Source organism: Amblyraja radiata, chromosome 7, assembly GCF_010909765.2.
Source record: "Amblyraja radiata isolate CabotCenter1 chromosome 7, sAmbRad1.1.pri, whole genome shotgun sequence".
NCBI classification, from domain to species: Eukaryota; Metazoa; Chordata; class Chondrichthyes; order Rajiformes; family Rajidae; genus Amblyraja; species Amblyraja radiata.
This window is the reverse complement of record NC_045962.1, coordinates 31,886,797-31,901,268: the sequence shown is the minus strand read 5'-3', so window position 1 is coordinate 31,901,268 and position 14,472 is coordinate 31,886,797. Positions and strand designations below refer to the sequence as shown.

Below are 14,472 nucleotides of genomic sequence, written 5' to 3'. Positions count from 1 at the left end.
CCTCTCTCTCTGTACTTCCCCACACTAGTAGTCGCACTAGTTTCACTGTTGTCCTGCTGAGTTTCACTGTCTGTATAACTGTCTGTATAACTCGACTGTCTCCGGTACGGGGTTGGTATTGATGGCATTGCCCTAAGCTGGTTCATCTCCTACCTCAAAGGTAGGAGTTTCTCTACTAACATAGGCAACTCATTCTCCTCCCCAGCTAATCTCTGCTGTGGGGTTCCACAAGGTTCCATCCTTGGCCCCATTCTCTTCTCCCTGTATATGCTACCCTTAGGCCAAGTCATTGAAAGGCGCGGCATTTCCTTCCATTGCTACGCAGACGATATCCAACTCTATCTCCCCCTGAAGCCCAAAAACCAATCTAATCTGTTTAACCTTACCTACTGCCTCGAGGATATAAAGTGTTGGATGACCCAGAACTTCCTCCAACTAAACGAGAGTAAGTCTGAGGTCATCCTTCTCGGCCTCATCCTCAGACTCAATCAAAATTATAGCAGGCAGCCTTGGAAGCCTTACCCCACTACGCAAACCTCACGTAAAAAACCTTGGCGTGATATTTGACTCAGCACTGAAATTTGACAAACAAATCAATGCCGTGGTAAAAGCTAGCTTCTTTCAGCTTCGGATGATAGCTAAAATAAAACAATTCCTCCAGTTTGATGACCTGGAAAAGATCATCCGCACATTCATCTCCTCCCGTCTAGATTACTGCAACTCCCTTTACACTGGCATCAGCCAATCTTCCCTGTCCCGCCTGCAACTGGTCCAAAACGCTGCAGCGAGACTCCTGACAGGCACCCGAAAAAGGGACCACATCACCCCGATCCTGGCCTCTCTCCACTGGTTCCCTGTGTGGTTCCGTATAAACTTCAAGATACTCCTCCATGTCTACAAAGCCCTCAATGGGCTTGCCCCCACCTACATAAAAAGTCTTCTCACCCACCACTCCACCTCCAGGCCCCTCAGATCGGCCGACTTGGGGTTGCTGAATATCCCACGGTCTAGGCATAAGCTCAGGGGCGACCGCGCCTTTGCGGTTGCAGCCCCTAGACTGTGGAACAGCATCCCCTTTCCCATCAGAACTGCCCCCTCCATCGACTCTTTTAAGTCAAGACTAAAGACTTATCTATACTCCCAAGCCTTTCCTGACGTTCTCTGAGTGAGGGCTACATGTATATATGTATGTAGTCTGTTTTGTTGTGCTATTCTTATAACAAATGTAAAGCACTTTGGCCAACGAGAGTTGTTTTTTAAATGTGCTATATAAATAAATGTGACTTGACTTGTTATCAACTATCCCATAGCCAACAATGAACAATTGTGGGCTCCACCTTTCCTTGATTATTGTCATTTTTTGCATATCTTTCATTCATTTGTTCTATATCACTTGATATCACCGTCTATATTTCTCATTTCCCTTTTCCCCTGACTCTCAGAAGAGCCTCGACCAGAAACTTCACCGATTCCTCTTCTCCAGTGATGCCGCCTGATCCGCTGAGTTACTCCAGCACTTTGTGTCTATCAAAGGAATATGTTTAATGCGCCCATGAAGAACTGGCTCCATCTACAATTCAGAGACTGTTGTCACCTACCATGCAAAACTTGAACTTTATATTGAAGATAGACACAAAAGCTGGAGTAACTCAGCGGGACAGGCAGCATCTCTGGAGAGAAGGAGTGGGTGACGATTTGGGTCGAGACCTTTCACTTTACATTAACAGGTCAAATAGACCTGGTACCAGAGATCACTGGGATGCCCTTACATGCAACTGAAATTACGAGAACAAGACAAGCCCTACATTATTCACTGATTTCATATTCAAATTTGATTGTCTTGCATTGCGTTGAATAAGAATCTGCTAGTAGAAAGCACACTTGCTGTATTCTGATGAGCCTAGTTCAATGCAAACTCACTCTGATTACAAATTGTTTTTACAAAGATGCAATCAAGGTACCATGTTGAGGATTAGTTAGTCCTCTTATTGCTATCTGAAATGCTACCTTACTGGATATCATGCTTCCAATTTCTAAAAGTAATTTTGAGAAATTAACTTTTGCTTAAATATACTGTAAATTAAAAGAGGAAAAATAATCAATGTATAAAATATTATTTGTCAATAATATTGTTTCCATTATCAGCACAATATGCATCAGGTGTAATTTTGTTTGCAAAGCCAAATGCACTCTGGTATTTAATTTAATCACAATTCATTCAATCATAATTTAATCATAACTCATTTGTATACCAGCTGCTATAAGGATATATAATGCGCATAAATAACTGCACTTTTTTTCATTCATTGTATTTTAACTTGCATTTTAACTTGTTAAGTATGGAAGCTATTTGAGGAAATGTGTGGTGTTATGTCTGTCTTGAAGCTGTCGTGGCACTGTAATTTCCTGTAAAGGATTATTAAAGGTATAATAAAATAATAATAAATAATCATACCTTGAAAAACACGAACTAAATAATAAATAGTTAGATTCAGGGACAGTTTCTTCCCAGGTGTCATCGGGCAACTGAACGGTCCTCTCATCAGCTAGAATGCAATCCTGACCTCCCATCTACATCATTGGAGACCTTTAAACTTTCCTTAATAGAACTTCATGGTGCAATAAATATTATCCCCTTTATCTGTGCACTGTGGACGGCTTGATTATATTCATGATAATCGTTCCTTTGACTGGATAGCACGCAAACAAAAGCTTTTCATTGTATCTCAGTACACATGACAATAATAACAGGAGTGAAGAAAATCTACTATTTAATTATCAACAATTTTAAAGTTATAGGACATGGCAAGAGTTGCATTTAAATTTTTTTAAATGCAATTGTGGTCAAGAATTTAGGTAAGAAGTGGGTTCCAGCTAAAATAAATGGATTACACAAATGTAGGGAAATGTGGAAATCCAACAATCTGGATCAGATAGAAAAGGCAAAAAATTACAACCTGGAAAGTAATTGGAAATAAAAAATATATCGAAAAAAAGATAATGGATACAACAGCTGAGTTGTATCCATTATTTTCTCCCCTCCCCCCAGAGCCCTAGGTGTATGAAAGCAAATGGGTGAGGACGTTGAAGATGTGTACGTTATCATGTCCCAAATCGCTCTTGATTCGACAGTTGATGCTATGCTTTAGAATATTGCTAATCTTAACACATTTAAGAAGGGGATGAAGGAGAAACTAAGCAAAAATGTATAGATTTTTCTCTCTAAAATAAATCCAGGATTATCAAAATCTGCTATTACCAAATAATTAAGTCTCCTCAGAAAAAAAACTTTCTTATCAAATAAGTTTATGTTCATAAATTCTTGGAGCCGAATTAGGTCATTTGGCCCTTCATGTCTACTCCACCAATCAATCATCTCTGATCTATCTTTCTCTTTCAACGTAATTCTCCTGCCTTCTCCCCATAATCGCTTCCTTCTCCCTGTAACCCCTGTCAATGAATTCCACAGATTCACCAAAGGAACTCCTCCTCATCTCCTTTCTAAAGTAACGTCCTTTTATTCTCAGGCTGTGCCCTCTGGCCCTAGATTCTCGCACACACATCCTCCACATCCACTTTATCCAGGCCTAAATAAGAGAAACCCTGAGGTGATTTTGTTCTGGTCAGCAAATTGTCCATCATCCAAATGCATGATATGCTTGAGAATCTGTAATCAAACCGGTTTGACAATTCTTACCAAGCACATTCCACTTAGCCCAGAAAGGGTATTTAGATGTGGCAAAATTCCAGACTCGCCTCTGAAGTTAGCAGTGTCACTGTCTAATACTATGCACCTTATCAGCATAAAGCACAGATAAGCATCCGGTTATTTTCTAGCTCACACCACCCTGGTTCTTAATTTTAGCAGCACTATCTACAGCTGAATGCAAGCATTTATCAGTCTTGAGAGATGCAACATCCAAATTGTCCTGAGACATCAGACTGCCTGACAACTGTACAATAGAAAACTAAGGAGCATAATGGATCACCCCACAGTAGATCAATTATTCCACAGAATTCAATTTATCTCTCTCTGTTATCAAAGACAAACCATAGAATATCCCAGATTTAGTTTATTATTATTATTGCCACATGTATTGAGGTAGATTTAGATTTTAGAAATACAGTGCAGAAACAGGCCAAATTGCCCACTGAGTCCATGCTGACCATCAATTACCCTGTACGCTAGTGCTGTCCGACACTCTAAGGACAATTTACAATAGCCAATTAACCTACAAAGTTGTATGTGTTGGGAGTGTACAATGAAATATTTTTTTTGTGTACTATCCAGGTAGCGAAATGATTATACATGATTACAATCAAGCCGTCCACACTGTACAGATACAGGATAAATGGTGTAACATTTAGTGCAGGATAAAGTCCAGTAAAGATAGTTGAAAGATAGTTCAAACTTTGTTGATTTCAAAAAAGCATTCGATAGTGTACATAGAGACACCCTGTGGCGAATTCTTAAAGTGTATGGCATCCCAGAGGCTTTCATAAACATCTTCAAATACCTTTACGAGGGATCCAGTTGCTGCGTCAAGATTGATTCAGGAAACACAGAATTCTTTGACATTGTCACAGGGGTAAGACAAGGTTGCCTTCTATCCCCCTTACTGTTTATTGTCACGATCGGCTATTTCATGCAGAAGACAATGAACAAACCAGACTTTGGAATACCGTGGAGAACAGGAAGATGCCTCACAGACCTAGATTTTGTCGATGACATTGTACTACTAGCAGAGTCGAGACACACCCTTCAAGAGATGACAACTGCTCTGGAGCAGAATGCATCAAAGGTTGGATTAAAGATCAGCTGCCAGAAGCCTAAGAACATGCAGACTGGAGACCAGCAGCCAGTAATCCAACTGATAATCAATGGGGAACCTGTGGAAAACGCCACAAGATTTACCTATCTTGGCAGCATGTTCACAGTAGATGGAGATGTAGAAGTCGACATCAACTCCCGAATTGGTAAAGCTGCATCAGTCTTCAGACAAATGCAGCCAATATGGTCTAGTGGAGAGATATCCAAGATGCTAAAAGTCAAGCTCTTCCAGTCCGTAGTCCTCCCTACAGCCCTCTATGCCAGTGAGACATGGAAAATCAATGTGAAGATGAAAAAGAAATTGGATGCATTCCAACAACGCTGCTTGAGGAAGATCCTGAAGACTAGCTGCAGAGACCACATCACAAACGAGGAGATCTACCGTGAAACTGTAACAAAGCCTCTCAGCCAGGAGATAGAGGTACGCAGGATGAAATTTGCAGGACATGTACTCAGAATGTCACCAGAACGTGCACCTAAGATAGCAATGACATGGCAACCTGACGTAAGAAGGAAAAGAGGCCGACCAAAACTCAAAAGGAGGCGAACATTCCAGAAGATTCAGATTCAATTTTAATTGTCATTGTCAGTGTACAGTACAGAGACAACGAAATGCATTTAGCATCTCCCTGGAAGAGCGACATAGCAAATTATTTAAATAAATAATAATAAGTGATAATAAGTGTCCGGGGGGTGGGGGGGTGATTGGCAGTCACCGAGGTACGTTGTTGAGTAGAGTGACAGCCGCCGGGAAGAAGCTGTTCCTGGACCTGCTGGTTCGGCAACGGAGAGACCTGTAGTGCCTCCCGGATGGTAGGAGGGTAAACAGTCCATGGTTGGGGTGAGAGCAGTCCTTGGCGATGCTGAGCGCCCTCCGCAGACAACGCTTGCTTTGGACAGACTCAATGGAGGGGAGCGAGGAACCGGTGATGCGTTGGGCAATTTTCACCAATGATCCATTGTTGGATGTTGAAGGGGTGTTAAAAAGGATTTAGGGATGTGAACATGGGATAATTAGGGTGGGAGAGAGGTGGAGGGAGAGGGAATACAAGGGTTAATTAAAGTTAGAGAAGTCAATGTTCATAACACTCCAAAGACGTCCATTTTTGTAGGTTAACCTGCAAAAATTGTCTCTAGTGTGCAGGATAGTGTTCGTGTATGGGGTGATTGTTGGTCAACGCTGACTCGGTGGGCAAAATGGCCTGTTTATGTGTTGTATCTCTAAACTAAACTAAATAAATCTACGTTTTCTTCACCTGGGTGCTGGGAAGACCAAAGTTATGACTTTAGTTCGCCGCCACAGTTTGTTTTAAATTGTCACCAATTCCATCCTTGTCTCTGGTAACCATGTGACTGTTAACCTGACTGTTGGGGATGTTGTTACCCTGGTTAAACTGAATTTGTAGGCAGGAACTGAAGGTGCTGGTTAAACTGAACTTGGACTTTGAACCGTATATCCCTGTCATCATTGCCGACATTTTTCCCTAATATTGCCTCATTCCATCTCAACTCATCTCATCTGCTATCTCTTTGTAACACTTAGACCTGGTATTCCAAATTGTTTCTGGATAAATGGAAACACAAGGAACTGCAGATGCTGGTTTACAAAAATAGACACAAGGTGTTGGAGTAAATCAGCGGGTCAGGCAGCTTCACTGGATAACAGGGATAATAAGTGTCCGGGGGGTGGTGGGGTGATTGGCAGTCACCGAGGTACGTTGTTGAGTAGAGTGACAGCCGCCGGGAAGAAGCTGTTCCTGGACCTGCTGGTTCGGCAACGGAGAGACCTGTAGCGCCTCCCGGATGGTAGGAGGGTAAACAGTCCATGGTTGGGGTGAGAGCAGTCCTTGGCGATGCTGAGTGCCCTCCGCAGACAACGCTTGCTTTGGACAGACTCAATGGAGGGGAGCGAGGAACCGGTGATGCGTTGGGCAATTTTCACCACCCTCTGCAATGCTTTCCGGTCGGAGACAGAGCAGTTGCCATACCATACTGTGATGCAGTTGGTAAGGATGCTCTCGATGGTGCAGCGGTAGAAGTTCACCAGGATCTGAGGAGACAGATGGACCTTCTTCAGTCTCCTCAGGAAGAGACGCTGGTGAACCTTCTTGATCAGAGTTGAGGTATTGTGGGTCCAAGAGAGGTCATCGGAGATGTTGACTCCCAGGAACCTGAAGCTAGAAACACGTTCCACCTCCGTCCCGTTAATGTGGATGGGGGTGTGCGTGCCGCCCCTGGACTTCCTGAAGTCTACAATGAGCTCCTTGGTCTTCTTGGAGTTAAGGGCCAGGTTGTCCAGAAGGATTTGGAAGCCCGAGACACAAACCTATCGAGGGTGGAAGACGGCGCACATAACCGAATAGAATGGCGAAAGCTTGCTGCCCAATGCACTCAACAGTGTGGGAGGAACTAAGTCTAAGTAAAGGTCGCTAATGGGATGGATGGGAGGTCAAGACCATTCTCTAGTTGTTATCAGGTTCAGTTGCCTGATAACAGCAGGGAGGAAATTGTCCCTGAATCTGGAGGAGTGCTTTCTCTCACTTCTGCACCTCTGGCCTGATGGGAGACAGGAGAAGGGTGGCTGGGGTGAGTCAATGGCAGGGAGGTAGGTTTGATGGTCAGGGCTACATCCACAACTTTATACATACACTGTGAAATGCAGAAGCCCAAAATATAGTTACAGATTCAGCAGACCTACCTGCTGCAGAATCTGAGACCCCACTAATTTTAATGATTATAGAGCTTAAAACATAAGAAGTAAAAAGTATGATTTTTTTTTTAAGTCATCTTAGTTTCGTTTCTTTAATTACTTACATTCCATGTTGATATATTTTAGCTAATCTCATTGTCGTGGACTCCACGGCATGGTCTCGTTGGTGTGGACAGGATGGGCTGCAGGGCTTGTTTCTGTGTTGTCCAATGCATACAAGAGGCCTCCTCTAAGCTAGTGTGCTAAGTTTGACAGATTCTGCACATCCTGATCCTTGCATTGATTCCTACACTGCTCATTGAAGCAATGGCCAAGAAAGAAGACCTAGGAAGTTTGGCTTGTCCCCAATACCTCTCACCAACTTCTACAGATGTGCCACAGAAAGCTTTTTATCGAGGTGCATAGGTTTGAGAACAGCTCCATCCAAGACCGCAAGAAATTGCAGAGAATTGTGGACGTAGCCCAGACCATCACACAAGCCAACCTCCCTTTCATTGACTCCATTTGCACCATGCTGCCTCAGCAAGGCCACCAGCATAATCAAGGACCAGTCCAACCAGACAAGAGGTACAGAAGTGTGAAAACGTGCACCTCCAGATTCAGGGACAGTTTTTTCCCCCAGCTGTTATCGGGCAACTGAACCATCCTGTCACCAACTAGAGAGCAGTCCTGAGCTACCATCTACCTAATTGGAGACCCTTGGACTATCTTTGATCCTTTACCTTGCACTAATGTTATACCCTTTATCATGTATCTGTACACTGTGGTTGTGTTCATGTACAGTCTTTCTGCTGATTGGTTAGCAACAAAAGCAATAAAATAGGCAAACTGATGTCAATCCCATCAAAAACTAGAAAGTGGTCCTGAACTACTATCTACCTCATTGGGACCCTGGGACTATCTTTGATCGGACTTTACCAGACTGTATCTTGCACTTAATGTTATTCATGTTATTCTCTTTATCATGTATCTGTACAGTGTGGACAGATCGAATGTAATCATGTAGCCTTTTTGCTGACTGGTTAGCACACAACAAAAGCTTTTCATTGTACCTCGGGTACACGCGACAATAAACTAAACTAAACTCAAACTCACACCGCCTCTATAAGCATCCTGGATGTCATGTCTTACCTGATTTCCCCCCATGCCATGGCAATTGAAAATGCCGACTTTTTCATTCTCTTTCCGCCCCATGTTATCCAGGCACTGGTTAGTATCAACGTTCCTAATCTGGAAATAAACCAGACATGATGTATTAGCGCATAAATACATTGATTTTGCAGTTACTGGAAACTCACACCTCCTAAAAGTGAAATTCATATTTCTATATTCCCGGGTAGATGGAAATGCAACCCAATAAGAATTTCTTATTTCTTATGTCAGAAGAAGGGTCTCGACCTGAAACGTCACCTTTTCCTTTTTTCTAGAGATGCTGCCTGACCCGCTGAGTTACTCGTTACCTGTTATCCCGCAAACCCGTTACCACAGTCACGTTGCCAGACCCGTTACCACAGACACGTTTGCCTCTCTCACTGCCCCCCCCCCCCTTGATTCCCCCTTCCCTCCAACTCTACGACCACATCTTAACCCAGACCCGTTACCACAGCCACGATTGCTCTTTCCCCTCTCCTTCCCAGCTCTCCCACAGCCCACTGTCTCCGCTTCTTCCCGCCCGCCCCCCCCCCCCATCAGTCTGAAGAAGGCTCTTGACCCGAAACATTGCCTATTTCCTTCGCTCCATAGATGCTGCCTCACCCGCTGAGTTTCTCCAGCATTTTTGTCTACCACTGAGTTACTCCAGTATTTTGTGTCTATCTTTGGTTTAAACCTGCATCTGCTTTTCTTTCCTCCAAGAAATTCCTCTCATTGAGTCTTTGATATGTGAATTTGAGTGCCAATCTAAATCAATTAACAAAAGTACAAATACGATGATTGGGATTAGATGTAGTTTATCAAGGATAAATTGTGTAAATATAAAATTTGTCCATCTGAAGTGCTTTCACTTCACTTTTTGATATTTGAAGTTACCTTCACCGCCCTTCATTGAGTTCTCATGCCACAGGAGCCGATTCATAAGATTATTATAACACATGAGCTGACTATTTTGCAACTATACTTTTACAGCATTTAAAAGACGTATGGACAAGGTACACGGATAGAAAAGATGTAATGGAAATGAACTGCAGATGCCAGTTTGTTTCAAAGATAGATGCAAAAAGCTGGAGTAGCTTAGCAGGTTATGCAGCAACTCTGGAGAACATGGTTAGATGAAGGTAGACAAAAATGCTGGAGAAACTCAGCGGGTGCAGCGTCTTCATGTTTCTTCGTGTGTTTTGCGTGGGGGGTGGTGTGGGGGGGTGAGGGGGAAACCGCTTCGGTCGCCTCCTCCACGGAGAGGCGAGTTTTTCCAGGTCGCCTCCCCCGTGGCCTAACATCAAGGATCGACGCGGCCTTTCCCGGAGACGCGCCCGGGGCTTCAGCGGCGGGCGCAGCGTGGACTCTCGGCGTGGAGCGGGTGAGCCCTCGCTGGGGCTCGCTGGAGGGGAGCGCTCCGTTTCGCTGACCCGGGGCAGCCGGCAGCCTGAAGTCGCAGCCTGAAGCCGCGGTCTGCAGAGCTCCAGCTGGTGCGGCGTCTACAGCCCGGGATCTCACGTTGGGGACCCGGGGGAAGAAGAAGCCATCACTGCCGGCCCGCGGCCGACTTCTACCGCGGGTCCGGCATGGACTTACCATCACCCCTGGAGGGGAGCTTCGACCGCCGGCCCTGCAGTCTACGGTGCTTCTGGCTGCGGCGGGGACTTTAAATCTTGACCGCCGGCCTGCGGCCTACAACAACTTAAAGCCGCGGTCTCCGGTGAGGAAGAGCCGATCCTGGACTGACTCTGGACTCTGGTCCTGACCACGGGGGGGAAATGGAGGAGGACTGGCCAAATTTTGTGCCTTCCACCGCAGTGATGAATGCTGTGGTGGATGTTTGTGTTACAGTTTTATTGTGGTTGTGTGTTCTTTATTATTGTATCGCTGCAGACAACCCAAATTTCCACCAGCCTGGCTGTGTGGCAATAAATTATATCTAATCTAATCTAATCTAATCTACGGAGCAAAGGAAATAGGCAACGTTTCGGGCCAAAACCCTTCTTCAGACTGATGTGGGGGGGAGGGGGGGGGGGGGGCGGAAGAAGAAAGGAAGAGGAGGAGTTAGAGGGCTGAGGGAGAACTGAGAAGGGGAGGAGACAGTATGGACTACCTGAAATTAGAGAAGTCAATGTTCATACCGCTGGGGTACAAACTGCCCAAGCGAAATATGAGGTGCTGCTCCTCTAATTTCCGAAACTCCTCACTCTGGCCGTGGAGGAGGCCGAGGACAGAAAGGTCGGATTCGGAATGGGAGGCTGAGCCACCGTGAGATCAGGTTGGTTATTGCGAACCGAGCGGAGGTGTTCGGCAAAGCGATCGCCAAGCCTGCGCTTGGTCTCACCGATGTAGATCAGCTGACATCTAGAGCAGCGGAGGTTGGAGGAGGTGCAGGTGAACCTCTATCGCAGCTGGACCGACTGCTTGGGTCCTTGAATGGAGTCAAGGGGGGAGGTAAAGCGACAAGTGCAGCATTTCTTGCAGTTGCAAGGGAAAGTGCCCGGAGAGGGAGAAAATCCTCCTCCGTCATTTTCGCCACCTCCAACGTAACCCTACCACTTGCCACATCTTCCCATCTCCTCCCCTGTCTGCTTTCCGCAGAGACCGCTCCCTCCATAACTCCCTGGTCAATTTGTCCCTTCCCACCCAAACCACCCCTGCTCCGGGCACTTTCTCTTGCTACAAAACCCTTATAGGTTTTAAATCGTGCAGTTTTAAGGCTGTACCACAACATCATACGAGGAATCTTGTTGGACTGACAGAAACAGACCCCCTCACCCCCCCCCCCCCCCCCCCCCCCCCCCCCCCCCCTCCAAAATCAGGTGGTGTTTGAAATATATAACACAAAGAGCTAGAATAACTCATAGGCTTAGAGGACATCTGTGAAGAGAATGGATAGGTGATGTTTCGGGTCTGAGGAAGGGTCCCGACCTGAAACACCATCTATTATTTCCCTCCACAGATGCTGCCTGACTCACTGAGTTAGTCCACCACTTTTATGTCTTTTTTTTTTAACACCTCACAGTTTTGAACATTTTATTCTGAAAATCCTTTCTAAAATTCCTGCGGGAAATCTATTTACATTTCCACAGGGCTAATCCAGCATTTTGTGCTTTACTCATGATTCCAGCATCCAGTGTTTCTTGTGTCTCCATTTTACTGTGTCAAATATGTTTTTTCCAAGACATCGCTGAATTTCTAACGTGTTAGACGGCAGTCTTAATAGTTTGAAAGCATTTACATACAACTTAGGCTCCAAAACGATTTAGCACAAAAGTCTGCATGTTTTTATATTAAATCTCATCTGCTATTACTCTGTCCATATAGCCCGCCTTTTGGAGATTAGACTTTACTTCAGACTTTAGAGTTACAGTGTGGTAACATGCCCTTCGGCCCACTGGGCCCTCGCCAACCAGCGATGACAGCTTACACTTACACAATCCTATACACTAGGGACAATATATTACAACTTACCGAAGCCAATTAACCTACAAACCTGTACACCTTTGTAATGTGGGAGGAAACCGGAGCACCCAGAGAAAACCCACGTGGTCCCGGGGAGAACGTACAAACTCCATACGACAGCATCATCTGCAGTTTCTTGTGAATCTCAAACAGACAATAACGAGAGGAGTTCCATGCATGTTCATTACCTGTACGTTACATTTCAACACTGAGCTTAGTGCAGGGAAATCAGTTGGGGAGCAGCAACTTGGGCGGCTAACCAAAGATGCTGTGCCAGTTTTAGCAAGTCTAACGTGGGCCTCCATTAACCTCAAAAGGAGGACCAGCAAGAAGCAATGCCTGGCAAATGATGTGCAATAAGGAACTACAGATGCTGGTTTATACCGACAGTAGCCACAAAATGCTGGACTTTTCAGGTCGGAACGCTACTTTCAGTCTGAAGATGGGTTCCGACCCGAAACGTCATCTATTCTTTTTCTCCAGAGATTATTGCAATGGCAATGATTATCAATGTTCAGTGTCTTTAATCTGTGAAAATGATAATAACACAAAGTGCAGGAGGAACTCAGCAGGTCAGGCAGCATCTGTGGAGGGAATGGATAGGCATTTTGGGTCAGGACCCTTCTTCAACCTGAGAAGGGATCCGATCCAAAATGTCATCTATCCATGATCTCCAGAGATGCTACCTGACCCGTTTAGTTACTCAAGCACTTTGTGTCCGCAGTTCCTTGCATCTCCCTCCTGACCTGCTGAGTTACTCAATTTTGTGTGTATTCTGGCAAGCGATGGGTGGATACAGATGAGGGTTTTTCTTTGATAGGTTGATGGTTGGACAAAGGCCAGAGAAGAAAAGACCAGAAGTATGAGATAAGGGTGGAAGAGGTGAGAATTGTGAAGGCAGAGGGAGGAATGTAGCTGGAAGGGAGACTGGGTGAGGGGGAAAGGGAGAAATGGATGTGACTCCAAGTGGTACAGGGAAGAGAGAGGGGGGAGATAAACAGTTTAGTTTAGTTTAGTTTAGTTTAGTTTAGTTTATTATTGTCACATGTATCGAGTTCCAGTAAAAAGCTTTTTGTTGCTTGCTATCCACTGGATGAAAACATGATTACAATCAAGCCGTCTACATTGTACAGATACATGATAAAAAGGAATAATGTATAGTGCAAGGTAAAGTCTAGTAGTGTCCTATTAAAGGCAGTCTGAAGGTCTCCGATGAGGTAGATGGTAGGTTGGGACCATTGTCTACATAAAGTCCAGTAAAGTTTGAGAGCATTAGCAAATTCTTTAAATTTATTTAATTTTAATTCTTACAATATGGTCACTTATTACTCGAAATAGGTTAATATTGACTAGCAAAGAGAAAGGAAATGATTAAAGACTCCTACCTCACCAAGTAAATAGTAATGCCTTGGGATCTGGGAGTCAGGATAAATGTTTTCCAAGTACCAGGAGAAAGATTTACACTTGAGTCTCTCCCTCAGGCGCCTTCTTGCCGACACATCTCCGTAATCCACTTTAACAACTCCTGAAATTACAAAGACACACACTCCATCAATCTACTCAAACTGGTTTAATCTTGTTACTGTTCATATGTGCGTCCTACAACTTCATCGTGTCATCAACAAAACAAGGTCGAAGTCTAGATAGAGACTGGTGAATTCAGAGAGAAAACATCGTACAGTATCAAAACATTAAAAGCAGGAGATGCAATACTTGACTTGGTTTCTCTTCCTTGTCCACCAGCCACGGACTCAGAGAGTCCTTCCAGGAGCAACAGTGATTCACGTTCGTTTCATTCTATCTAATGTGCTGCATTTGTTGTTCAAATACTGGTCTCCTTTACTCTGGGGAAACCATAGGGTGGCATGGTGGTGCAGCGGTAGAATTGCTTGCTGCCTTAAAGTGCCAGAGACCCAGGTTTGATCCTGACTACGGGTGCTGTCTGTACGGAGTTTGTATGTTCTCCTTGTGACTGCGTGGGTTTTCTCCGGGTGCCCTATTTACCTCCCATATTCCAAAGATGCACAGGGTTGTTGGGTAATTGGCTTCTGTAAATTGTAAATCATCCCTATTGTATAGGATAGTGCTAGTGTACAGGGTGATCGCTGGTCAGCGCGGACTTGGTGGTCTGAAGGGCCTGTTTCCACGCTGTATCTCTAAACTAAACTAAACTACTAAAGTACAGGTGCTGAGAATGTCGTGAGGTTTTGCGCTGCTTTTATTTTTGTATACGTTTTGCATATATCTTTTATTCTGAATAAAGTTTATTTTTGAAAAAAATAATCCATGATCCAGAAACAAAATTACATAAAACCACTCGGGATAAATCCAG

General features: G+C 44.5%; 1 protein-coding gene across 2 annotated transcripts in view; it reads right to left on the bottom strand.

The window, feature by feature from the left end:
- The window catches only part of LOC116975236 (polypeptide N-acetylgalactosaminyltransferase 13), a 234,818-nt gene that overhangs the window by 35,447 nt on the left and 184,899 nt on the right, over positions 1-14,472 (bottom strand). For both annotated transcript variants that reach the window (XM_033024064.1, XM_033024065.1), the window contains 2 exons: positions 13,526-13,665; positions 8,673-8,771 (listed from right to left, as the gene is read on the bottom strand). In XM_033024064.1, the coding sequence (XP_032879955.1) occupies positions 8,673-8,771; positions 13,526-13,665 (239 nt within the window). The remainder of the gene's footprint in view (positions 1-8,672; positions 8,772-13,525; positions 13,666-14,472) is intronic.